The following is a 27991-nucleotide window of genomic DNA, read 5'->3' as shown; positions in this document are numbered from 1 at the left end:
ACCTTGATGGAACCAGGAAGTCAGCATGGTCTATAACGTTTAACCCCTCCTATCAGTACACCTTGATGGAACCAGGAAGTCAGCATGGTCTATAACGTTTAACCCCTCCTATCAGTACACCTTGATGGAACCAGGAAGTCAGCATGGTCTATAACGTTTAACCCCTCATATCAGAACACCTTGATGGAACCAGGAAGTCAGCATGGTCTATAACGTTTGACCCCTCATATCAGTACACCTTGATGGAAGTCAGCATGGTCTATAACGTTTAACCCCTCATATCAGAACACCTTGATGGAACCAGGAAGTCAGCATGGTCTATAACGTTTAACCCCTCCTATCAGTACACCTTGATGGAACCAGGAAGTCAGCATGGTCTATAACGTTTAACCCCTCATATCGGTACACCTTGATGGAAGTCAGCATGGTCTATAACGTTTAACCCCTCATATCAGTACACCTTGATGGAACCAGGAAGTCAGCATGGTCTATAACGTTTAACCCCTCATATCAGTACACCTTGATGGAACCAGGAAGTCAGCATGGTCTATAACGTTTAACCCCTCCTATCAGTACACCTTGATGGAACCAGGAAGTCAGCATGGTCTATAACGTTTAACCCCTCATATCAGAACACCTTGATGGAACCAGGAAGTCAGCATGGTCTGTAACGTTTAACCCCTCATATCAGTACACCTTGATGGAACCAGGAAGTCAGCATGGTCTGTAACGTTTAACCCCTCATATCAGAACACCTTGATGGAACCAGGAAGTCAGCATGGTCTATAACGTTTAACCCCTCCTATCAGTACACCTTGATGGAACCAGGAAGTCAGCATGGTCTATAACGTTTAACCCCTCATATCAGAACACCTTGATGGAACCAGGAAGTCAGCATGGTCTGTAACGTTTAACCCCTCATATCAGTACACCTTGATGGAACCAGGAAGTCAGCATGGTCTGTAACGTTTAACCCCTCATATCAGAACACCTTGATGGAACCAGGAAGTCAGCATGGTCTGTAACGTTTGACCCCTCATATCAGAACACCTTGATGGAACCAGGAAGTCAGCATGGTCTATAACGTTTAACCCCTCATATCAGTACACCTTGATGGAACCAGGAAGTCAGCATGGTCTATAACGTTTAACCCCTCATATCAGAACACCTTGATGGAACCAGGAAGTCAGCATGGTCTGTAATGTTTAACCCCTCATATCAGTACACCTTGATGGAACCAGGAAGTCAGCATGGTCTGTAACGTTTAACCCCTCATATCAGTACACCTTGATGGAACCAGGAAGTCAGCATGGTCTGTAACGTTTGACCCCTCATATCAGTACACCTTGATGGAACCAGGAAGTCAGCATGGTCTGTAACGTTTAACCCCTCATATCAGTACACCTTGATGGAACCAGGAAGTCAGCATGGTCTATAACGTTTAACCCCTCATATCAGTACACCTTGATGGAACCAGGAAGTCAGAATGGTCTGTAACGTTTAACCCCTCATATCAGAACACCTTGATGGAACCAGGAAGTCAGCATGGTCTATAACGTTTAACCCCTCCTATCAGTACACCTTGATGGAACCAGGAAGTCAGCATGGTCTGTAACGTTTAACCCCTCATATCAGAACACCTTGATGGAACCAGGAAGTCAGCATGGTCTATAACGTTTAACCCCTCCTATCAGTACACCTTGATGGAACCAGGAAGTCAGCATGGTCTGTAACGTTTAACCCCTCATATCAGTACACCTTGATGGAACCAGGTTGACTAGTTGATGAACAGAGTTTCTGTAAAACTGCATGTTTTGGTTGTTCACCTCATGTTAGTTATAGTGACAAACCTGCTAGACTGATCTGACCAGGTTCTCTCCCGATGGACTGATCTGACCAGGTTCTCTCCCGATGGACTGATCTGACCAGGTTCTCTCCCGATGGACTGATCTGACCAGGTTCTCTCCCGCTGGACTGATCTGACCAGGTTCTCTCCCGATGGACTGATCTGACCAGGTTCTCTCCCGGTGGACTGATCTGACCAGGTTCTCTCCCGGTGGACTGATCTGACCAGGTTCTCTCCCGGTGGACTGATCTGACCAGGTCCTCTCCTGCTAGACTGATCTGACCAGCTTCTCTACTGATCTGACCAGGTTCTCTCCCGATGGACTGATCTGACCAGGTTCTCTCCCGATGGACTGATCTGACCAGGTTCTCTCCCGGTGGACTGATCTGACCAGGTTCTCTCCCGATAGACTGATCTGACCAGGTTCTCTCCCGATGGACTGATCTGACCAGGTTCTCTCCCGATGGACTGATCTGACCAGGTTCTCTCCCGATGGACTGATCTGACCAGGTTCTCTCCCGGTGGACTGATCTGACCAGGTTCTCTCCCGATGGACTGATCTGACCAGGTTCTCTCCCGATGGACTGATCTGACCAGGTTCTCTCCCGATGGACTGATCTGACCAGGTTCTCTCCCGGTGGACTGATCTGACCAGGTTCTCTCCCGATGGACTGATCTGACCAGGTTCTCTCCCGATAGACTGATCTGACCAGGTTCTCTCCCGCTAGACTGATCTGACCAGGTTCTCTCCCGCTAGACTGATCTGACCAGGTTCTCTCCCGATAGACTGATCTGACCAGGTTCTCTCCCGCTAGACTGATCTGACCAGGTTCTCTCCTGCTAGACTGATCTGACCAGGTTCTCTCCCGATGGACTGATCTGACCAGGTTCTCTCCCGATGGAAGCCTTGTATTTATAACACATGTTGTACAGGGGTTTGGGTGTATATGGATTTAATAAACATCGATGAATCATTTTCCATCTGTTACTAGCTGTGCTGGTACATTCATTCAGGGCCAGTTCCCCAGATTAAGTCCTGGACTGCAGATTCTACATTGAACTTGTTTTTCAGTCCAGGGATGAATCAGTGTCTGGGAAACGGGCCCTGAATGTTTTAAACATTTCTGCATGTACAAGTATTTTCCAAAATGCTTAAATAAAAGTAAAAAAAAATGTCTTCATATAACAACAACATTAAGCATGTTACAAGACGGATTGCTGGACCCCTGCAGTCCATGATGGTACGGTCCTGTTCATATTCTTCTAGCCTTGCGAGGGCGACAACCATTGTGTGGTACGGGGGTGTTGTCTGTGATGGACACCACCTCCAATCCTCCCATGGTCAGACCCTTGATGGCAGACTGCACACAAGAGAGAAATGCATCAGAACCGAGTCAAAACGTCTTTTCCTCATCTCTACAAGATTCTGATTCAAAACCAGATGTTTAATTAACCAGGTAAATTGACTGAGAACACATTCACATTTAAAGCAATGACCTGGGGTATTGGGAAATTGTTTTAGACCAGAGGAAAAAGTGACTCCTACTGGCCCTCCAGCAGCATCTGGTCTCCCATCCAGGGACTGACCAGGACCAACCCTGCTTAGCTTCAGAAGCAAGTCAGCAGTGGTATACAGGGTGGTCTGCTGCTGGTTAAAGCCAGCAGTAGGATACAGGGTGATCGGCTGCTGGTTAACATAGTGGGATACAGGGTGGTCTGCTGCTGGTTAACACAGTGGGATACAGGGTGGTCTGCTGCTGGTTAACACAGTGGGATACAGGGTGGTCTGCTGCTGGTTAACAGTGGGATACAGGGTGGTCTGCTGCTGGTTAACACAGTGGGATACAGGGTGGTCTGCTGCTGGTTAACAGTGGGATACAGGGTGGTCTGCTGCTGGTTAAAGCCAGCAGTGGGATACAGGGTGGTCTGCTGCTGGTTAAAGCCAGCAGTGGGATACAAGGTGGTCTGCTGCTGGTTAACATAGTGGGATACAGGGTGGTCTGCTGCTGGTTAACACAGTGGGATGCAGGGTGGTCTGCTGCTGGTTAACACAGTGGGATGCAGGGTGGTCTGCTGCTGGTTAAAACAGTGGGATACAGGGTGGTCTGCTTCTGGTTAACAGTGGGATACAGGGTGGTCTGCTGCTGGTTAAAGCCAGTAGTAGGATGGTCTGCTGCTGGTTAACAGTGGGATACAGGGTGGTCTGCTGCTGGTTAAAGCCAGTAGTAGGATGGTCTGCTGCTGGTTAACATAGTGGGATACAGGGTGGTCTGCTGCTGGTTAAAGCCAGCAGTGGGATACAGGGTGGTCTGCTGCTGGTTAACAGTGGGATACAGGGTGGTCTGCTGCTGGTTAAAGCCAGTAGTAGGATGGTCTGCTGCTGGTTAACATAGTGGGATACAGGATGGTCTGCTGCTGGTTAACATAGTGGTATGCAGGGTGGTCTGCTGCTGGTTAAAGCCAACAGTGGTATGCAGGGTGGTCTGCTGCTGGTTAAAGCCAGCAGTGGGATGCAGGGTGGTCTGCTGCTGGTTAAAACAGTGGGATGCAGGGTGGTATGCTGCTGGTTAAAACAGTAGGATGCAGGGTGGTCTGCTGCTGGTTAAAGCCAGCAGTGGGATACAGGGTGGTCTGCTGCTGGTTAAAGCCAGCAGTGGGATACAGGGTGGTCTGCTGCTGGTTAACACAGTGGGATGCAGGGTGGTCTGCTGCTGGTTAAAGCCAGCAGTGGGATGCAGGGTGGTCTGCTGCTCGTTAAAACAGTGGGATACAGGGTGGTCTGCTGCTGGTTAAAACAGTGGGATGCAGGGTGGTCTGCAGGGTGGTCTGCTGCTGGTTAACACAGTGGTATGCAGGGTGGTCTGCTGCTGGTTAAAGCCAGCAGTGGGATGCAGGGTGGTCTGCTGCTGGTTAAAGCCAGCAGTGGGATACAGGGTGGTCTGCTGCTGGTTAAAGCCAGCAGTGGGATACAGGGTGGTCTGCTGCTGGTTAAAACAGTGGGATACAGGGTGGTCTGCTGCTGGTTAACACAGTGGGATACAGGGTGGTCTGCTGCTGGTTAAAGCCAGCAGTGGGATACAGGGTGGTCTGCTGCTGGCAAACTGCTGGGATACAGGGTGGTCTGCTGCTGGTTAACAGTGGGATACAGGGTGGTCTGCTGCTGGTTAACACAGTGTGATACAGGGTGGTCTGCTGCTGGTTCAAGCCAACAGTGGGATACAGGGTGGTCTGCTGCTGGTTAAAGCCAACAGTAGGATGCAGGGTGGTCTGCTGCTGGTTAAAGCCAACAGTGGGATACAGGGTGGTCTGCTGCTGGCAAACTGCTGGGATACAGGGTGGTCTGCTGCTGGTTAACACAGTGGGATACAGGGTGGTCTGCTGCTGGTTAACACAGTAGGATGCAGGGTGGTCTGCTGCTGGTTCAAGCCAACAGTGGGATACAGGGTGGTCTGCTGCTGGTTAAAACTGTGGGATACAGGGTGGTCTGCTGCTGGCAAACTGCTGGGATACAGGGTGGTCTGCTGCTGGTTGAAGCCAACAGTGGGATACAGGGTGATCTGCTGCTGGTTAACAGTGGGATGCAGGGTGGTCTGCTGCTGGTTAAAACAGTGGGATCCAGGGTGGTCTGCAGCTGGTTAAAACAGTGGGATGCAGGGTGGTCTGCTGCTGGTTAACACAGTGGGATACAGGGTGGTCTGCTGCTGGTTAACACAGTGGGATACAGGGTGGTCTGCTGCTGGTTAACAGTGGGATACAGGGTGATCTGCTGCTGGTTAAAACAGTGGGATACAGGGTGGTCTGCTGCTGGTTAACACAGTGGGATACAGGGTGGTCTGCTGCTGGTTAACAGTGGGATACAGGGTGATCTTCTGCTGGTTAACAGTGGGATACAGGGTGGTCTGCTGCTGGTTAAAACAGTGGGATACAGGGTGATAACCTCAGAGTGGGGTTAACAGTGGGATACAGGGTGATCTGCTGCTGGTTAAAACAGTGGGATACAGGGTGATAACCTCAGAGTGGGGTTAACAGTGGGATACAGGGTGATCTGCTGCTGGTTAAGACAGTGGGATACAGGGTGATAACCTCAGTGGGGTACAGGGTGGTCTGCTGCTGGTTAACACAGTGGGATACAGGGTGGTCTGCTGCTGGTTAAAACAGTGGGATACAGGGTGGTCTGCTGCTGGTTAACACAGTGGGATACAGGGTGATAACCTCAGTGGGGTACAGGGTGGTCTGCTGCTGGTTAAAACAGTGGGATACAGGGTGATAACCTCAGAGTGGGATACAGGGTGATAACCTCAGAGTGGGATACAGGGTGATAACCTCAGAGTGGGATACAGGGTGATAACCTCAGAGTGGGATACAGGGTGATAACCTCAGAGTGGGGTTAACAGTGGGATACAGGGTGATAACCTCAGAGTGGGATACAGGGTGATAACCTCAGAGTGGGGTTAACAGTGGGATACAGGGTGATAACCTCAGAGTGGGGTTAACACAGTGGGATACAGGGTGATAACCTCAGAGTGGGGTTAACACAGTGGGATACAGGGTGATAACTTCAGAGTGGGATACAGGGTGATAACCTCAGAGTGGGGGAGATGCATCATGTGAACACTTTAGTTCTACGGTATGAATTCTGCATTTCATGAAAAAGGTTCTCACCAAGCGTCAGGACCCAGACCTTTCACCAACACGCGGACAAACGTCACCCCCACCGCTGCGGCCTTCTGCCCAGGAGAAGAAGAATACAGGACCATTCATCAGGAAACACAAATTCATCTTTTTGCGTTCGTTTGTTTTAGGCTCTAGTGCCATCTAGTGGAGAACAGATGTCTCGGTGTTCTTGTCTGTAGCAGCCAGACTACAACTATTAACTATACGCCTACATGATCTATATTTTCCATGTGTCTCATCTTACCGCTGCAGCTGAGATGCCTGCTGTCTGAGCAGCGATGGGAGTGAGACTTCTTGACGTTCTTGAACCCCTCGGTTCCACACGATGTTCTGACCATGAACTGGCCCTCACAGTCTGTCACCTGGACATGTGTACTGGAGGGAGACACGTTAAAATATATCACCTGGACATGTGTACTGGAGGGAGACATTAATATATCAGCTGTTCACATCACTGTCTGTCAGCTGGACATTCAAATATATCAGCTATTCACATCACTGTCTTTCAGCTTACTTGTTATATGTGGCTTTGATATGTGCTATTGGCAACTCCTCGTACTTCTTCCCAGCCCATCTCAGCACACTGTCCTGGCCAGGCATCGGGGGGAGTTGACTTAGAGAGGAGGAAGAAACATGGGCAAACTGTTGGAAACGTGATAATATTGAGCAAAGACTGTTGTAGACACGTCTCAGTGAAACATAAGATATTACTAGTTAATGTCCCGTTGGTAGGAGAGTCTTAAAATCGTAGATGGCCCAGTGTGTTTAATGTCCCGTTGGTAGGAGAGTCTTAAATCGTAGATGGCCCAGTGTGTTTAATGTCCCGTTGGTAAGAGAGTCTTACATCGCCCAGTTTGTTTAATGTCCCGTTGGTAGAGAGTCTTAAATCGTAGATGGCCCAGTGTGTTTAATGTCCCGTTGGTAGGAGAGTCTTAAATCGCCCAGTTTGTTTAATGTCCCGTTGGTAGGAGAGTCTTAAATCACCCAGTTTGTTTAATGTCCCGTTGGTAAGAGAGTCTTAAATCGTAGATGGCCCAGTTTGTTTAATGTCCCGTTGGTAGGAGAGTCTTAAATGTAGATGGCCCAGTTTGTTTAATGTCCCGTTGGTAGGAGAGTCTTAAATCGTAGATGGCCCAGTTTGTTTAATGTCCCGTTGGTAGGAGAGTCTTAAAATTGTAGATGGCCCAGTTTGTTTAATGTCCCGTTGGTAGGAGAGTCTTAAATCGTAGATGGCCCAGTTTGTTTAATGTCCCGTTGGTAGGAGAGTCTTAAATCATAGATGGCCCAGTTTGTTTAATGTCCCGTTGGTAGGAGAGTCTTAAATCGTAGATGGCCCAGTTTGTTTAATGTCCCGTTGGTAGGAGAGTCTTAAATCGTAGATGGCCCAGTTTGTTTAATGTCCCGTTGGTAGGAGAGTCTTACATCGTAGATGGCCCAGTTTGTTTAATGTCCCGTTGGTAGGAGAGTCTTAAATCGTAGATGGCCCAGTTTGTTTAATGTCCCGTTGGTAGGAGAGTCTTAAATCGTAGATGGCCCAGTTTGTTTAATGTCCCGTTGGTAAGAGTCTTACATCGCCCAGTTTGTTTAATGTCCCGTTGGTAAGAGAGTCTTAAATCGTAGATGGCCCAGTTTGTTTAATGTCCCGTTGGTAGGAGAGTCTTAAATCGTAGATGGCCCAGTTTGTTTAATGTCCCGTTGGTAGGAGAGTCTTAAAATCGCCCAGTTTGTTTTCCAATGAGCACGTTGGACATGAATACGGAGAGGAGTCGTGGTTTACCTACTCGTCTACCAATTCTTAGAATGCACCCGCCCTCCTCCCCCTTTTCATCACGCTGATGACGGGGATTTGGGCCTCGTCTTGACAAAGCAGTATATCCTTTGCTTGGACTCATTAAATAAAAAAAACTGCGTCCAGATCGAGGTGAGTAATCGCTGTCCAGATGTCCAGGAGCTCTTTTCGGTCATAGAGGCGGTAGCAGCAACATTATGTACACAATAAGTTACAAACAATGTGAATAAAATAAATAGCCCAGTTGGTTAGGAGCCTGTAAAACAGCAGCCATCACCTCCAGCACCATAACTATACCTCAACTGGTAAACACGTTGAGGAGACTAAGTACTGGGTGTTGTTGCCTTAGAGTGTAAACTGTCATGGTCAAAACATATAGATTCAATGGTTGTAAAGATGGGGAGAGGTCTGTCAGATTCTTTGATACCACCCGCCCCGCAAAGCAAGTCCTGCAGGCTCTAGTTCGATCTTATCGTGATTATTGTCCAGTCATATGGTCAGGTGCAACAAAGGACCTAGTGAAGCTGCAGCTGGCCTAGAACAGAGCGGCACGTCTTGTCATCAGAAGGCTAAGATCAATACAGTCTCTCTGGGCTGGAAGTAGAGACTGATTGCAACATTATAAACGGTAGTGTTAAATACCAAATTGTTTGCACAGTCAACTTACACAAATCTCTGACACACACTTACCCAACCAGACATGCCACCAGGGGTCTTTTCACAGTCCCCAGGTCCAGAACACACACTTACCCAACCAGACATGCCACCAGGGGTCTTTTCACAGTCCCCAGGTCCAGAACACACTTACCCAACCAGACATGCCACCAGGGTCTTTTCACAGTCCCCAGGTCCAGAACACACCCCCACCAGACATGCCACCAGGGTCTTTTCACAGTCCCCAGGTCAGAACACACTTACCCAACCAGACATGCCACCAGGGGTCTTTTCACAGTCCCCAGGTCAGAACACACTTACCCAACCAGACATGCCACCCAGGGGTCTTTTCACCAAATCCAGAACAACTTCCAGAAAGTGTACAGTATTACATAGAGACATGACTGCATTGAGCTCCCATCTGAGATCGCTCAAGTGAACAGCAAACCGGGTTTAAAAATCCTAAAGCAACACCTCACAACGCCTCTCCTCAAACACCTCACAACACCTCACCTCTCCTCACAACCTCACCTCACAACACCTCACCTCTCCTCCAACACCTCACCTCTCCTCACCTCTCCTCACAACACCTCACCTCCCTCACAACACCTCACCTCTCCTCACAACACCTCACCTCTCCTCCCTCCTCACAACACCACCTCTCCTCACACACACCTCACAACACCTCACCTCAACACCTCACCTCTCCTCACAACACCTCACCTCTCCTCTCCTCACAAACCTCACACTGCTCACCTCTCCTCTCAACACCTCACCTCTCCTCACAACACCTCACCTCTCCTCACACACCTCACCTCTCCTCACAACACCTCACCTCTCCTCCACCTCACCTCTCCTCACAACACCTCACCTCTCCTCACCTCACCTCTCCTCCACAACACCTCACCTCTCCTCCACAACACCTCACCTCTCCTCACAACACCTCACCTCTGAGACCTCACCTCTCCTCACAACACCTCACCTCTCCTCACAACACCTCACCTCTCCTCCCAACACCTCACCTCTCCTCACCTCTCCTCACATCACCTCTCCTCACAACACCTCACCTCTCCTCACAACACCTCACCTCACGGCACAACGCCTCTCCCCTATTGACCTGGATATTGTGTGGGGTACCTCAGATATACAGGGATCCTATTAAAACCTAAAGAAAACACCTCTCCCCTATTTGACCTGGATATTGTGTGGGTACTGATATACAGGGATCCTATTAAAATACCCCAGATACCCAATAAGTCATTGGGTAAAGGTGTCTTCTGTACGACTCTGAACATTAACAGACATCGCTTGCAGTGCGGTTTTGGAGTCATATGGACCTTATCTTTCAAATCAGAGAGAAATCTTATTTTTTTTAACTAAAAGGTTAAAATTACAACACATCTTTATAGGGTTAGTGTTCCCACAAGGCCATATCTCCGTGGTTCATTGCTTGTTTACCTGTGTTAATTACCTCTCTAGAATGCTCTGTACACCTGTGTGTCAGAGAAACTCAGGAAGTGGAGCTGAATTATAGTTTTGCTGGATGGATCTGGGCAAAATGGACTATTGTTTTATTTTGAAGGATTGTTTCTCGCTGATGACACAGAGTTGGGATTGTAAGCTCACATGAGCCTGTTGTGAGCGAAGCGATTGGCTGAGAGCTGTAGGCAGAATGGCTGAGAGCTGTAGGCAGAATGCCACCTAGTCAGAGCTAGTGTTACCTGAAGTCTTTGGATATATTCCCAGGTGTGGCTGAGACACTGGCATCCTCTTGCAACCTGACAGCACTGGAGGACACTGCTCTCTGCAGACCGCTGGTTCCACAACTATAACAGAGAATAAACCAATCAGCACACTGCTCTCTGCAGACCGCTGGTTCCACAACTGGCTAACAAGTGTTGATAAATCAACCGGTTCACGTTGAGACAGTCTAGTAACTGCCCAGATCATCTAGTGAACAGGAATAGAAACACCACAAGTGTTGATAAATCAACTGGTTCATGTTGAGACAGTCTAGTAACTGCCCAGATCATCTAGTGAACAGGAATAGAAACACCACAAGTGTTGATAAATCAACTGGTTCATGTTGAGACAGTCTAGTAACTGCCCAGATCATCTAGTGAACAGGAATAGAAACACCACAAGTGTTGATAAATCAACTGGTTCATGTTGAGACAGTCTAGTAACTGCCCAGATCATCTAGTGAACAGGAATAGAAACACCACAAGTGTTGATAAATCAACTGGTTCATGTTGAGACAGTCTAGTAACTGCCCAGATCATCTAGTGAACAGGAATAGAAACACCACAAGTGTTGATAAATCAACCGGTTCATGTTGAGACAGTCTAGAAACTGCCCAGATCATCTAGTGAATAGAAACACCACAAGTGTTGATAAATCAACCGGTTCACGTTGAGACAGTCTAGTAACTGCCCAGATCATCTAGTGAACAGGAATAGAAACACCACAAGTGTTGATAAATCAACCGGTTCATGTTGAGACAGTCTAGTAACTGCCCAGATCATCTAGTGAACAGGAATAGAAACACCACAAGTGAAGCTGAAATAAACAATCCCAGAAAAAGCACATTTGTTTTTACATCCCTGTTAGTGAGCATTTCTTCTTTGCCAAGATAATCCACCTGACAGGTGTGGCATATCACGAAGCTTTTTGAGTTGGAGGCGTGGCCACACAGTCATGGGTGAACAGGGAGTACAGGAGGGCTGAGCACCCACCCCTTGTGGGGCCCCCTGTGTTGAGGATCAGCGGATTGAAGGTGGAGTTTCCTAACTCCGCCACCTGGGGGTGGCCCGTCAGGAAGTCCAGGCCCCAGTTGCACAGGGCGGGGTTGAGACCCAGGGCCTGGAGCCCCTAACGGTTAGCTTGGAGGGTACTGAATGTGTTGAATGCTGAGCTATAGTCAAAGAACAGCATTCTTACATGGATAGTCCTCTTGTCCAGATGGGACAGGACAGTGTAATTGCCATCACAGGAGCGTGATTGCACTGCACAACCAATTTATTTAAAAAATGAATAAATGGCTGCACCCCCGCCCCATAGATTAGGGAATAGTTCATGTGTTCCAATTAACTATTTTCCTTATATGAACTGTAACTCAGTAAAATCATGTTGCGTTTATAATTTTGTTTGGTATAGATAGATAACAAGGTAGCTGATAGGTTGAATGAAATGTAGCAAACTGGCAGTATACTTAAATCGGTAAAAAGGTCTTTGTCTAGTTTAAAGTACTAGACTACAACTAGCGTCGTAAAATAATATCTATCTATCTGTCAATTGCATGCATGGGATTTCGTATAAAAACGAGAATACTTACATTGCGCCTCCTGCATTGACGGAACCAGCAACCTGTTGGCAGGCACTCCTGACAGACTTAGATAATATACAGTTTAACTTATACATGATTAGCTAATATGATTTAGCTACTAGAAACCAACAAGTCAACTTGCGTTACACAACAACATGTGTGACATTGAGGAGGTTTCAATAGACAGCACAGTCACAAAGTCAAAATGGGCTATATCGTAAAGATTCATGACAACATAAATGTGTTTTTTGGTCTTAATTCAAGGTTAGGATAGGCATACGGTTAGCAGTGTGGCTAGGTTTAAAAACATATTTTAAGAAGGTATATTGTAGAAATAGACGGTGTTTTGACTTTGTGATTGTAGTAGTACTAGAAGACGAGCCATTTAGTATGACGCGTTTCCTGGAATAGTACATTATTAATAATGTGGGGAGCGAATGATTAGAAAATATTTTGTTCTAAAATCTTATGCATACACTTTTTTTTATTTCTACACTAAATGTATCTAAGATCAATAAAAAAAATATGTTTCAATGAATGATCTCAATGTTATATATTTTTACATTTCAAACGACATTTTATCTTCATTTCCTCTACCCCTTTTTCCTTATAGCATAATCTCTCCCTTCTTCGCAGAGGATTGTGGGTGGAAACTGGAGAATCAAGATGGCAGCGCCCTGCTCGAGAATGGCGAATCGCCCTTTATGGCAATTTATTACAAACGTCAGACGGACGGGGCTAAAACATACAGGAGTTCGTCAAATTTCTCTCGGTTCCGCTTGTCGAGCTGCGACTCAGACCGGAAGTAAAACGGATAGCGTCGCGTCGCCATGGAAGCTGTACGGGGCGGTGTGTCTCCAGAGGCTGCCTGTCATATCACAGGAGCGGAACCCGATCGAAGACCAATTCGCTGAGCTCATGCATCAGGTAAATGCGTTTCCATTCACTTGTCAATGGCTGTAGTCACTAGTAATATATAATAATATATAATAATATATACCATTTAGCTGACTTACAGTCATGTGTGCATACATTCTACGTATGGGTGGTCCCGGGAATCGAACCCACTACCCTGGCGTTACAAGCGCCATGCTCTACAAAGGACCACAGGCCCAGCCTGACCTCTTATTCACTATATTAGGCCGAGCCTGACCTCTGATACACTATATTCCCAGCCTGACCTCTTATTCACTATATTAGGCCCAGCCTGACCTCTTATACACTATATTAGGCCCAGCCTGACCTCTTATTCACTATATTAGGCCGAGCCTGACCTCTGATACACTATATTAGGCCCAGCCTGACCTCTTATTCACTATATTAGGCCCAGCCTGACCTCTGATACACTATATTGGCCCAGCCTGACCTCTTATACACTATATAAGGCCCAGCCTGACCTCTTATACACTATATTAGGCCCAGCCTGACCTCTTATACACTATATTAGGCCGAGCCTGACCTCTTATACACTATATTAGGCCCAGCCTGACCTCTTATACACTATATTAGGCCCAGCCTGACCTCTTATACACTATATTGGGCCCAGCCTGACCTCTTATACACTATATTAGGCCCAGCCTGACCTCTTATACACTATATTAGGCCCAGCCTGACCTCTTATACACTATATTAGGCCCAGCCTGACCTCTTATACACTATATAGGCCCAGCCTGACCTCTTATACTACTATATTGGGCCCAGCCTGACCTCTGATACACTATATAAGGCCCAGCCTGACCTCTTATACACAATATTAGGCCCAGCTGCAAATACGTATGGGTGGTATGGGTGGTCCCGGAATCGAACCCACTACCCTGGCGTTACAAGCGCCATGCTCTACCAACTGAGCTACAGAAGCACACTAGTCTGAGATGGTTTGCTGACCGTGGTCCTGAAGTGGATGTGCAGGCCAATGCAGGTCTTTGCTTCAAGCCTTGCACTAACACATATTCAGCCAATCAACTTCAAGACTAGTTCAGGACTAACATTTAATTAAAAAAACAGTCCTCATCGCCATACATGAACCTAAAATAATGTAGGCCTATGCAAATGCTTCGAGCCAAAAGAGTCAACTATAGGCCTACTGGCATTAATTTACTTGTTGGATGGATTTGGATGTGCATTGGTGTCTAGTGATGTTGGTGTCTAGTGATGTTGGTGTCTAGTGATGTTGGTGTCTGGCTGTAGGCTAGGTGTCTAGTGATGTTGGTGTCTGGCTGTAGGCTGGTGTCTAGTGATGTTGGTGTCTGGCTGATAGGCTAGGTGTCTAGTGATGTTGGTGTCTAGTGATGTTGGTGAGAGGGGTGGCGTCCCTGTGATATCCTAGGGGTTGAGAGGGTGAGCGTCCCTGCGATATCCTAGGGTTGAGAGGGTGGCGTCCCTGTGATATCCTAGGGGTTGAGAGGGTGGCGTCCCTGTGATATCCTAGGGGGTTGGGAGGAGTGACATCTCTGTGATATCCCTAGGGGTTGAGAGGGTGAGCGTCTCTGCGATATCCTAGGGGTTGAGAGGGTGAGCGTCTCTGTGATATCCTAGGAATGAGAGGGTGACGTCTCTGTGATATCCTAGGGTTGAGAGGGTGACGTCTCTGTGATATCCCTAGGGGTTGAGAAGGGTGACGTCTCTGTGATATCCTAGGGGTAGAGAGGGTGGCGTCTCTGTGATATCCTAGGGGTTGAGAGGCTGGCGTCTCTGTGATATCCTAGGAATGAGAGGGGCGTCTCTGTGATATCCTAGGGGTTGAGGGTCACGTCTCTGTGATATCCTAGGGGTTGAGAGGGTGACGTCTCTGTGATATCCTAGGGGTTGAGAGGGTGGCGTCCCTGTGATATCCTAATCCCAGTACTGACATCTCTGTGATATCCTAGGGGTTGAGAGGGTCTCTGCGATATCCTAGGGGTTGAGAGGAGTGACGTCTCTGTGATATCCTAGGGGTTGAGAGGGTGACGTCCCTGCGATATCCTAGGGGTTGAGAGGGTGACGTCTCTGTGATATCTAGTGGTTGAGAGGGTGATGCGTCTCTGTGATATCCTAGGGGTTGAGAGGGTGGCGTCTCTGTGATATCCTAGGGGTTGAGAGGGTGACGTCTCTGCGATATCCTAGGGGTTGGGAGGGGTGACGTCTCTGTGATATCCTAGGGGTTGAGAGGAGTGACGTCTCTGTGATATCTAGGGGTTGGGAGGGTGACGTCTCTGTGATATCCTAGGGGTTGAGAGGGTGACGTCTCTGTGATATCCTAGGGGTTGGGAGGGTGACGTCTCTGCGATATCCTAGGGGTTGAGAGGGTCTCTGTGATATCCTAGGGGTTGAGAGGGTCGTCCCTGCGATATCCTAGGGGTTGAGAGGGTGGCGTCTCTGTGATATCCCAGGGGTTGAGAGGGTGACGTCTCTGTGATATCCTAGGGGTTGAGAGGGTCTCTGTGATATCCTAGGGGTTGAGAGGGTCGTCTCTGTGATATCCTAGGGGTTGAGAGGGTCTCTGTGATATCCCTAGGGGTTGAGAGGGTCTCTGTGATATCCTAGGGGTTGAGAGGGTGACGTCTCTGCGATATCCTAGGGGTTGAGAGGTGACGTCTCTGTGATATCCTAGGAATGAGAGGGTGACGTCTCTGTGATATCCTAGGGGTTGAGAGGGTGGCGTCTCTGTGATATCTAGGGGTTGAGGGTGGCGTCTCTGTGATATCCTAGGAATTGAGAGGGTGGCGTCTCTGTGATATCCTAGGGGTTGAGAGGGTGACGTCTCTGTGATATCCTAGGGGTTGAGAGGGTGGCGTCTCTGTGATATCCTAGGGGTTGGGAGGGTGGCGTCTCTGTGATATCCTAGGGGTTGAGAGGGTGACGTCTCTGTGATATCCTAGGGGTTGAGAGGGTGACGTCTCTGTGATATCCTAGGGGTTGAGAGGGTCTCTGTGATATCCTAGGGGTTGAGAGGGTTTTCGTCCTGATATCCTAGGGGTTGAGAGGGTGACGTCTCTGTGATATCCTAGGGGTTGAGAGGGTCGTCTCTGATATCCCAGGGGTTGAGAGGCTGACGCCCTGTAGTCCTAGACGTCTGTGATATCCTAGGGGTTGAGAGGGTCTCTGTGATATCCTAGGGTTGAGAGGGGTGGCGTCTCTGTGATATCCTAGGGGTTGAGAGGGACGTCTCTGTGATATCCAGGGGTTGAGAGGGTCTCTGTGATATCCTACAGGGGTTGAGAGGGTCTCAGATGATATCCTAGGGGTGAGAGGGTCGCTCTGTGATATCCTAATACCAGTACTGACGTCTCTGTGATATCCTACTGGCCTGTCTCTGTGATATCCTAATCCCAGTACTGACGTCTCTGTGATATCCTAGGGGTATGCACTGGGTAATCCCAGTACTGGGGTTATTGGCTCTGTGATATCCTAGGGGTTGAGACTCTACGAATCCTAGGGGTTGGGAGGCTGGTCTCTGTGATATCCTAGTGGAAGGTAGACTAACAGTGCTTCATGAACCAGTACTGACGTCTCTGTGATATCCTAATCCCAGACTGACGTCTCTGTGATATCCTAATCCCAGTAGGTGGAGCTCTGTGAAATCTCTATATCCCAGATGGAGCTGGAGAGGGTCTCTGTGATATCCTAGGATCATGAACAGAGGCTCCTTGAGGACTCAGTGACGTATGACTCAAACCTAGGCAGACTCTGTGATATCCTAATACCAGTACTAAATGCTTCATTCCAACAGATGAGGAGGAGGTCGGACTACGGCGGCCAGGCCATCACCGCTCCTAGGACCAGGAGACTAACAGTGAAATCTGGGAACAGAAACTCAAACACTTCCAACCTGGGTCTCTCAGATATCCCAGAGGTAGGAGGCAGAGAAATTTGTCCTTCATGGCAGGTATTCCCTATGCACTGACTCTCGACAAAACCCAGTAGGAACAAAATCAAATAATAAATCACATGTTATTGGTCACTTCATACCAATCCCAGATGGAGCTAACAGTGAAGCTTGCTGACCATCATGAACAGGTGAGACTAACCAGTGAAATGCTTCACAAACAACAGGTGAGAGGGGAGACTAACCAGGAGACCATCACCGCTTCATAAACAACAGGTGGAGACTAACAGTGAAATGCTTCAGAGACAGAGGTAGGAGACTAACAGTGAAATGCTTCATGCAACAACAGGTGGAGACTAACACATGAGGTCATGCTTCATGACCAACAGGTGGAGACTAACAGTGAAATGCTTCACTGAACAATAGGTGGAGACTAACCAGTGAAATGCTTCATAAACAACAGGTGGAGACTAACAGTGAAATGCTTCATGACCAACAGGTGGAGACTAACAGTGAAATGCTTCACGACCAACAGGTGGAGACTAACAGTGACATGCTTCACGACCAACAGGTGGAGACTAACAGTGAAATGCTTCATGACCAATAGGTGGAGACTAACAGTGAAATGCTTCATGACCAATAGGTGGAACTAACAGTGAAATGCTTCATGACCAACAGGTGGTTGGACTAACAGTGAAATGCTTCATGACCAACAGGTGGGAGACTAACAGTGAAATGCTTCATGACCAACAGGTGGAGACTAACAGTGACATGCTTCCACGACCAGCAGGTGGAGACTAACAGTGACATGCTTCGACCAACGAGTGGAGACTAACAGTGAAATGCTTCATGACCAACAGTGGAGACTAACAGTGACATGCTTCATGACCAATAGGTGGCTCTCTCATCATCACCCAGTGCCTGGGCTTACCTCCGCTGTACCCGCACCCCACCATACCCCTGTCTGCGCATTATGCCCTGAATATATTCTACCATGCCCAGAAACCTGCTCCTCTTATCCTCTGCCCCCAACGCTCTAGGCGACCAGTTTTGATAGCCTTTAGCCGCACCCTCATACTACTCCTTCTCTGTTCCGCGGGTGATGTGGAGGTAAACCCAGGCCCTGCATGTCCCCAGGTACCCTCATTTGTTGACTTCTGTGATCGAAAAAGTCTTGGTTTTATGCATGTCAACATCAGAAGCCTCCTCCCTAAGTTTGTTTTACTCACTGCTTTAGCACACTCTGCTAACCCTGATGTCCTTGCCGTGTCTGAATCCTGGCTCAGGAAGGCCACCAAAAATTCAGAGATTTCCATACCCAACTATAACATCTTCCGTCAAGATAGAACTGCCAAAGGGGGCGGAGTCGCAGTCTACTGCAGAGATAGCCTGCAAAGTAATGTCATACTTTCCAGGTCCATACCCAAACAGTTTGAACTACTAATTTTGAAAATTACTCTCTCCAGAAACAAGTCTCTCACTGTTGCCGCCTGCTACCGACCCCCGTCAGCTCCCAGCTGTGCCCTGGACACCATTTGTGAATTGATCGCCCCCATCTAGCTTCAGAGTTTGTCCTGTTAGGTGACCTAAACTGGGATATGCTTAACACCCCGGCAGTCCTACAATCTAAGCTAGATGCCCTCAATCTCACGCAAATCATCAAGGAACCCACCAGGTACAACCCTAACTCTGTAAACAAGGGCACCCTCATAGACGTCATCCTGACCAACTGGCCCTCCAAATATACCTCCGCTGTCTTCAACCAGGATCTCAGCGATCACTGCCTCATCGCCTGTATCCGCCACGGAGCCGCAGTCAAACGACCACCCCTCATCACTGTCAAACGCTCCCTAAAACACTTCTGTGAGCAGGCCTTTCTAATCGACCTGGCCCGTGTATCCTGGAAGGACATTGACCTCATCCCGTCAGTTGAGGATGCCTGGTCATTCTTTAAAAGTAACTTCCTCACCATTTTGGATAAGCATGCTCCGTTCAAAAAATGCAGAACCAAGAACAGATACAGCCCTTGGTTCACTCCAGACCTGACTGCCCTCGACCAGCACAAAAACATCCTGTGGCGGACTGCAATAGCATCGAATAGCCCCCGTGATATGCAACTGTTCAGGGAAGTCAGGAACCAATACACGCAGTCAGTCAGGAAAGCTAAGGCCAGCTTCTTCAGGCAGAAGTTTGCATCCTGTAGCTCCAACTCCAAAATGTTCTGGGACACTGTGAAGTCCATGGAGAACAAGAGCACCTCCTCCCAGCTGCCCACTGCACTGAGGCTAGGAAACACGGTCTCCACCGATAAATCCATGATTATCGAAAACTTCAATAAGCACTTCTCAACGGCTGGCCATGCCTTCCGCCTGGCTACTCCAACCTCGGCCAACAGCTCCGCCCCCGTAGTTCCTCACCCAAGCCTCTCCAGGTTCTCCTTTACCCAAATCCAGATAGCAGATGTTCTGAAAGAGCTGCAAAACCTGGACCCGTACAAATCAGCTGGGCTTGACAATCTGGACCCGCTATTTCTGAAACTATCTGCCGCCATTGTCGCAACCCCTATTACCAGCCTGTTCAACCTCTCTTTCATATCGTCTGAGATCCCCAAGGATTGGAAAGCTGCCGCAGTCATCCCCCTCTTCAAAGGAGGAGACACCCTGGACCCAAACTGCTATAGACCTATATCCATCCTGCCCTGCCTATCTAAGGTCTTCGAAAGCCAAGTCAACAAACAGGTCACTGACCATCTCGAATCCCACCGTACCTTCTCCGCTGTGCAATCTGGTTTCCGAGCCGGTCACGGGTGCACCTCAGCCACACTCAAGGTACTAAATGATATCATAACCGCCATCGATAAAAGACAGTACTGTGCAGCCGTCTTCATCGACCTCGCCAAGGCTTTCGACTCTGTCAATCACCAAATTCTTATCGGCAGACTCAACAGCCTCGGTTTTTCGGATGACTGCCTTGCCTGGTTCACCAATTACTTTGCAGACAGAGTTCAGTGTGTCAAATCAGAGGGCATGCTGTCCGGTCCTCTGGCAGTCTCTATGGGGGTGCCACAGGGTTCAATTCTCGGGCCGACTCTTTTCTCTGTATATATCAATGATGTTGCTCTTGCTGCGGGCGATTCCCTGATCCACCTCTACGCAGACGACACCATTCTATATACTTTCGGCCCGTCATTGGACACTGTGCTATCAAACCTCCAAACGAGCTTCAATGCCATACAGCACTCCTTCCGTGGCCTCCAACTGCTCTTAAACGCGAGTAAAACCAAATGCATGCTTTTCAACCGATCGCTGCCTGCACCCGCATGCCCGACTAGCATCACCACCCTGGATGGTTCCAACCTTGAATATGTGGACATCTATAAGTACCTAGGTGTCTGGCTAGACTGCAAACTCTCCTTCCAGACTCACATCAAACATCTCCAATCAAAAATCAAATCCAGAGTCGGCTTTCTATTCCGCAACAAAGCCTCCTTCACTCACGCTGCCAAGCTTACCCTAGTAAAACTGACTATCCTACCGATCCTCGACTTCGGCGATGTCATCTACAAAATGGCTTCCAACACTCTACTCAGCAAACTGGATGCAGTCTATCACAGTGCCATCCGTTTTGTCACTAAAGCACCTTATACCACCCACCACTGCGACTTGTATGCTCTAGTCGGCTGGCCCTCACTACATATTCGTCGCCAGACCAACTGGCTCCAGGTCATTTACAAGTCCATGCTAGGTAAAGCTCCGCCTTATCTCAGTTCACTGGTCACGATGGCAACACCCATCCGTAGCACGCGCTCCAGCAGGTGTATCTCACTGATCATCCCTAAAGCCAACACCTCATTTGGCCGCCTTTCATTCCAGTACTCTGCTGCCTGTGACTGGAACGAATTGCAAAAATCGCTGAAGTTGGAGACTTTTATCTCCCTCACCAACTTCAAACATCAGCTATCCGAGCAGCTAACCGATCGCTGCAGCTGTACATAGTCTATAGGTAAATAGCTCACCCTTTTTCACCTACCTCATTCCCATACTGTTTTTATACTGTTTTTATTTATTTACTTTTCTGCTCTTTTGCACACCAATATCTCTACCTGTACATGCCCATCTGATCATTTATCACTCCAGTGTTAATCTGCAAAATTGTATTATTCGCCTACCTCCTCATGCCTTTTGCACACATTGTATATAGACTGCCCATTTTTTTCTACTGTGTTATTGACTTGCTAATTGTTTACTCCATGTGTAACTCTGTGTTGTCTGTTCACACTGCTATGCTTTATCTTGGCCAGGTCGCAGTTGCAAATGAGAACTTGTTCTCAACTAGCCTACCTGGTTAAATAAAGGTGAAATAAAAAAAAAAAAAAAAAAATGACCAACAGGTGGAGACTAACAGTGAAATGCTTCATGACCAACAGGTGGAGACTAACAGTGAAATGCTTCATAAACAGCAGGTGGAGACTAGCATGACCAACAGGTGGAGAAATGCATGCTTCATGAACAAACAGGTGGAGACTAACAGTGAAATGCTTTACTAACAGGTGAGACTACAGAAATGCTTCATGACCAACAGGTGACTAACAGTGAAATGCTTCATGACCAACAGGTGGAGACTAACCAGTGAAATGCTTCATGACCAACAGGTGGAGACTAACAGTGAAATGCTTCATGAGACCAATATGACCAACAGGTGGAGACTAACAGTGACATGCTTCATGAGCAACAGGTGGAGACTAACAGTGAAATGCTTCATAAACAACAGGTGGAGACTAACAGTGAAATGCTTCATGACCAACAGGTGGAGACTAACAGTGAAATGCTTCATGACCAACAGGTGGAGACTAACAGACATAACAACAGGTGGAGACTAACAGTGAAATGCTTCCATGACCAACAGGTGGAGACTAACAGTGAAATGCTTCATGACCAACAGGTGGAGACTAACAGTGAAATGCTTCATGACCAACAGGTGGAGACTAACAGTGACATGCTTCGACCAACAGGTGGAGACTAACAGTGACATGCTTCATGACCAACAGGTGGAGACTAACAGTGAAATGCTTCATGACCAACAGGTGGAGACTAACCAGTGACATGCTTCATGACCAACAGGTGGAGACTAACCAGTGAAATGCTTCATAAACAACAGGTGTAGACTTCATGCTTCATGACCAACAGGTGGAGACTAACAGAAATGCTTCATAAACAACAGGTGGAGACTAACAGTGAAATGCTTCATGACCAACAGGTGGAGACTAACCAGTGACATGCTTCATGACAACAGGGTGGAGACTAACAGTGAAATGCTTCATGACCAGGTGGAGACTAACCAGTGACATGCTTCATGAACAACAGGTGGAGACTAACCAGTGAAATGCTTCATAAACATCAGGTGGAGACTAACAGTGAAATGCTTCATAAACAAATAACAGGTGGAGACTAACCAGTGTGACAATAGGTGGAGACTTCCTATAAAACAACAGGTGGAGACTAACATTGAAATGCTTCATAAACAACAGGTAACAACAGTGAAATGCTTCATGACCAACAGGTGGAGACTAACCAGTGAAATGCTTCATGAACAACAGGTGGAGACTAACAGTGAAATGCTTCATGACCAATAGGTGGAGACTAACAGTGACATGCTTCATGACCAACAGGTGGAGACTAACAGTGACATGCTTCATGAGCAACAGGTGAGACTAACAGTGAAATGCTTCATGAGCAACAGTGGAGACTAACCAGTGAAATGCTTCATGAACAACAGGTGGAGACTAACAGTGAAATGCTTCATGAACAACAGGTGGAGACTAACAGTGAAATGCTTCATAAACAGGTGGAGACTAACAGGAAATGGAGGTGGAGACTAACAGTGAAATGCTTCATAAACAACAGGTGGAGACTAACAGTGAAATGCTTCATAAACAACAGGTGGAGACTAACAGAAATGCTTCAGACTAACAGGTGGAGACTAACAGTGAAATGCTTCATGACCAACAGGTGGAGACTAACAGTGAAATGCTTCATGACCAACAGGTGGAGACTAACAGTGAAATGCTTCATGACCAACAGGTGAGACATGCTTCATGACCAATAGGTGGAGACTAACAGTGAAATGCTTCATGACCAACAGGTGAGACTAACAGTGAAATGCTTCATGACCAACAGGTGGAGACTAACGAGTGAAATGCTTCATGACCAACAGGTGGAGACTAACCAGTGAAATGCTTCATGACCAACAGGTGGAGACTAACAGTGAAATGCTTCATAACCAACAGGTGGAGACTAACAGTGAAATGCTTCATGACCAACAGGTGGAGACTAACAGTGAAATGCTTCATAAACAACAGGTGGAGACTAACAGTGAAATGCTTCTCATGACCAACAGGTGGAGACTAACAGTGAAATGCTTCATGAACAACAGGTGGAGACTAACAGTGAAATGCTTCATAACCAACAGGTGGAGACTAACCAGTGAAATGCTTCATGAGCAACAGGTGAGACTAACAGTGAAATGAGCAACAGGTGGAGACTAATATGAAATGCTTCCATGACCAACAGGTGGAGACCCTAACAGTGAAATGCTTCATGAACAACAGGTGGAGACTAACAGTGAAATGCTTCATGCACAACAGGTGGAGACTAACAGTGAAATGCTTCATGACCAACAGGTGAGACTAACAGTGAAATGCTTCATGACCAACAGGTGGAGACTAACAGTGACATGCTTCATGAGCAACAGGTGGAGACTAACAGTGAAATGCTTCATGACCAGGTGGAGACTAACAGTGAAATGCTTCATGACCAACAGGTGGAGACTAACAGTGAAATGCTTCATGACCAACAGGTGGAGACTAACAGTGAAATCTTCATGACCAACAGATGGAGACTAACAGTGAAATGCTTCATGACCAACGAGACTAACAGTGAAATGCTTCATGACCAACAGGTGAGAGACTAACAGTGAAATGCTTCATGAACAACAGGTGGAGACTAACAGTGAAATGCTTCATGAACAACAGGTGGAGACTAACAGTGAAATGCTTCATGACCAACAGGTGGAGACTAACAGTGAAATGCTTCATAAACAACAGGTGGAGACTAACAGTGAAATGCTTCATGACCAACAGGTGGAGACTAACAGTGAAATGCTTCATGACCAACAGGTGGAGACTAACAGTGAAATGCTTCATGACCAACAGGTGGAGACTAACAGTGAAATGCTTCATGACCAACAGGTGGAGACTAACAGTGAAATGCTTCATGACCAACAGGTGGAGACTAACAGTGAAATGCTTCATGAACAACAGGTGGAGACTAACAGTGAAATGCTTCATGACCAACAGGTGGAGACTAACAGTGAAATGCTTCATGACCAACAGGTGGAGACTAACAGTGAAATGCTTCATGACCAACAGGTGGAGACTAACAGTGAAATGCTTCATGACCAACAGGTGGAGACTAACAGTGACATGCTTCATGAGCAACAGGTGGAGACTAACAGTGAAATGCTTCATGACCAATAGGTGGAGACTAACAGTGAAATGCTTCATGACCAACAGGTGGAGACTAACAGTGAAATGCTTCATGACCAACAGGTGGAGACTAACAGTGAAATGCTTCATGACCAACAGGTGGAGACTAACCAGTGAAATGCTTCATGAGCAACAGGTGGAGACTAACAGTGAAATGCTTCATGACCAACAGGTGGAGACTAACAGTGAAATGCTTCATGACCAACAGGTGGAGACTAACAGTGAAATGCTTCATGACCAACAGGTGGAGACTAACAGTGAAATGCTTCATGACCAACAGGTGGAGACTAACAGTGAAATGCTTCATGACCAACAGGTGGAGACTAACCAGTGAAATGCTTCATGAGCAACAGGTGGAGACTAACAGTGAAATGCTTCATGACCAACAGGTGGAGACTAACAGTGAAATGCTTCATGAACAACAGGTGGAGACTAACAGTGAAATGCTTCATGACCAACAGGTGGAGACTAACCAGTGAAATGCTTCATGAGCAACAGGTGGAGACTAACCAGTGAAATGCTTCATGAACAACAGGTGGAGACTAACCAGTGAAATGCTTCATGAACAACAGGTGGAGACTAACAGTGAAATGCTTCATAAACAACAGGTGGAGACTAACAGTGAAATGCTTCATGACCAACAGGTGGAGACTAACAGTGAAATGCTTCATGAACAACAGGTGGAGACTAACAGTGAAATGCTTCATGAACAACAGGTGGAGACTAACAGTGAAATGCTTCATGAACAACAGGTGGAGACTAACAGTGAAATGCTTCATGAACAACAGGTGGAGACTAACAGTGAAATGCTTCATAAACAACAGGTGGAGACTAACAGTGAAATGCTTCATGACCAACAGGTGGAGACTAACAGTGAAATGCTTCATGACCAACAGGTGGAGACTAACAGTGAAATGCTTCATGAACAACAGGTGGAGACTAACAGTGAAATGCTTCATGACCAACAGGTGGAGACTAACAGTGAAATGCTTCATGACCAACAGGTGGAGACTAACAGTGAAATGCTTCATGACCAACAGGTGGAGACTAACAGTGAAATGCTTCATGAGCAACAGGTGGAGACTAACAGTGAAATGCTTCATGAGCAACAGGTGGAGACTAACAGTGAAATGCTTCATGACCAACAGGTGGAGACTAACAGTGAAATGCTTCATGACCAACAGGTGGAGACTAACAGTGAAATGCTTCATGACCAACAGGTGGAGACTAACAGTGAAATGCTTCATAAACAACAGGTGGAGACTAACAGACTGTCAAACTGACCTGTAACTCTGTGTTTCAGATGTAGGTGGGACACCACTGGGCTCAGTGGAGAGGTGTCTAGGAGACAGCCTGGTCCTGCTGGTCCAGCAGACTGTCGGTAAAGAGACCATCTGGCTGCTCCCTCAGGCCCAGTGGGAGGCAGGGGAGACTCTCCGACAGACAGCAGAGAGAGGCCTCAGCAGCCTGCCAGGTCAGCTGTGTGGTGGTACTGGAGCCCTATCTAGTGCACTACTTTACAGGCCCTGGTCAAAAGTAGTGCTCTGAATTAGGGGGACAATTTGGGGGGGATGCAGTGTTTCCTCTGTCAGACATTTCCATCAGGTTTCCAACACCTTTTCTAGTGCTGGACTCTGGAAGGTTCCAGAAATATCTACACGGCACGTGCTTGAGCAGGAGATCTATGCAATATTATTGATCAGGGCTCTATATCTAACTATTCTAGTTCTGTATCTTGATAGAGCCCTTCACCTGAACACTGCACTAGTACATCAGTAAAGACTCTAAATTCTGTGTTCTCCGTTCTAACGCCACGTTTGTTCTTGGTTCCAGAGGCTGATTTCAAGGCTACGTTCCTTGGCAACACCCCCTGTGGAGTGTACAGGTACACATTCCCCAAAGAGGTCCGGACAGAGCGCTGCGTGGGAGCCAAGGTCTTCTTTTTCAAAGCTCTCCTGTCCGCTGGTTCAGCCAATCAGAAAGAACCTTTCCTGTCTGCGGGTTCAGCCAATCAGAAAGAACCTTTCCTGTCCGCTGGTTCAGCCAATCAGAAAGAACCTTTCCTGTGGGTGAAGAAGACTGAACTGCAGGAATACCTGAAGGCACCTTACTTGGAGAAGGTTGACCGCTTCATACTCAACCTGTGACGGAGCGGATGAGAGCTGATGGAGGAGGTTGACCGCTTCATACTCAACCTGTGACGGAGCGGATGAGAGCTGATGGAGGAGGTTGACCGCTTCATACTCAACCTGTGACGGAGCGGATGAGAGCTGATGGAGGAGGTTGACCGCTTCATACTCAACCTGTGACGGAGCGGATGAGAGCTGATGGAGAAGGTTGACCGCTTCATACTCAACCTGTGACGGAGCGGATGAGAGCTGATGGAGGAGGTTGACCGCTTCATACTCAACCTGTGACGGAGCGGATGAGAGCTGATGGAGAAGGTTGACCGCTTCATACTCAACCTGTGACGGAGCGGATGAGAGCTGATGGAGAAGGTTGACCGCTTCATACTCAACTTGTGACGGAGCGGATGAGAGCTGATGGAGAAGATGTGATGAGAGGTTACAGATGTCTTTTTTAGAAATGTCCTGGAAGTCATATTTCTGTCACAGCAACTGTTGTTTTCTCCTGTCCACTTGGTGTATAAGATGATTAAAGTTTCTCATTTGTTCCAACATATAAACCATTCAGTGTTGTCTGTGGGCCTATATCCCAGAGGATAGAAAGCCAGTCTCTTTGCCTGTGTGTTGTTCTATGCAAACAGTGTATTTTCCTGTCCTCCACTAGATGGCAGTAGTGAGACGGGAGAGGCTGGTCAGAACAGTGTATTGTCCTGTCCACTAGATGGCAGTAGTGAGACGGGAGAGGCTGGTCAGAACAGTGTATTGTCCTGTCCACTAGATGGCAGTAGTGAGACGGGAGAGGCTGGTCAGAACAGTGTATTGTCCTGTCCACTAGATGGCAGTAGTGAGACGGGAGAGGCTGGTCAGAACAGTATATTGTCCTGTCCACTAGATGGCAGTAGTGAGCCAGAGACTGGTCAGAGAGCGTCTCTACAGTCGTGGCCAAAAGTTGAGAATTTGAGAAGATTTCACCTAAATCAACCATTTATCGGATCATCAAGAACTTCAGCGAGAGCGGTTCAGTTGTTGTGAAAAAGGCTTCAGGGCGCCCAAGAAAGTCCAGCAAGTGCCAGGACCGTCTCCTAAAGTTGATTCAGCTGCAGGATTGTGACACCACCAGTACAGAGCTTGCTCAGGAATGGCAGCAGGCAGGTGTGAGTGCATCTGCATGGACAGTGAGGTGAAGACTTTTGGAGGATGGCCTGGTGTCAAGAATGGCAGCAAAGAAGC

General features: G+C 47.5%; 1 protein-coding gene, 1 long non-coding RNA gene and 1 pseudogene across 2 annotated transcripts; 1 reads left to right on the top strand and 2 right to left on the bottom strand.

The window, feature by feature from the left end:
• Positions 1-2729: 2729 nt before the first annotated feature.
• On the bottom strand, positions 2730-12644 carry LOC127920140 (28S ribosomal protein S11, mitochondrial-like; annotated as a pseudogene).
• On the bottom strand, positions 5721-6434 carry LOC127920142 (uncharacterized). The gene is made up of 3 exons (XR_008105229.1): positions 6260-6434; positions 5930-6221; positions 5721-5856 (listed from the first exon to the last, which is right to left on the bottom strand). It is a non-coding gene; the product is annotated as an uncharacterized LOC127920142 (long non-coding RNA).
• Positions 12645-25925: 13281 nt separating the features above from the next.
• LOC127920139 (39S ribosomal protein L46, mitochondrial-like) lies at positions 25926-27321 on the top strand (the record flags this gene model as incomplete). Its single annotated transcript, XM_052503936.1, has 2 exons — positions 25926-26109; positions 26469-27321. Coding segments are annotated over 2 exons (498 nt in total), but the record flags the coding sequence as incomplete, so codon positions are not given.
• Positions 27322-27991: the final 670 nt, after the last annotated feature.

The sequence above is a fragment of the Oncorhynchus keta genome, unplaced genomic scaffold (genome assembly GCF_023373465.1).
Source record: "Oncorhynchus keta strain PuntledgeMale-10-30-2019 unplaced genomic scaffold, Oket_V2 Un_contig_18482_pilon_pilon, whole genome shotgun sequence".
NCBI classification, from domain to species: domain Eukaryota; kingdom Metazoa; phylum Chordata; class Actinopteri; order Salmoniformes; family Salmonidae; genus Oncorhynchus; species Oncorhynchus keta.
The sequence above is the reverse complement of the archived record's forward strand: the minus strand, read 5'-3'. Positions and strand labels throughout refer to the sequence as shown.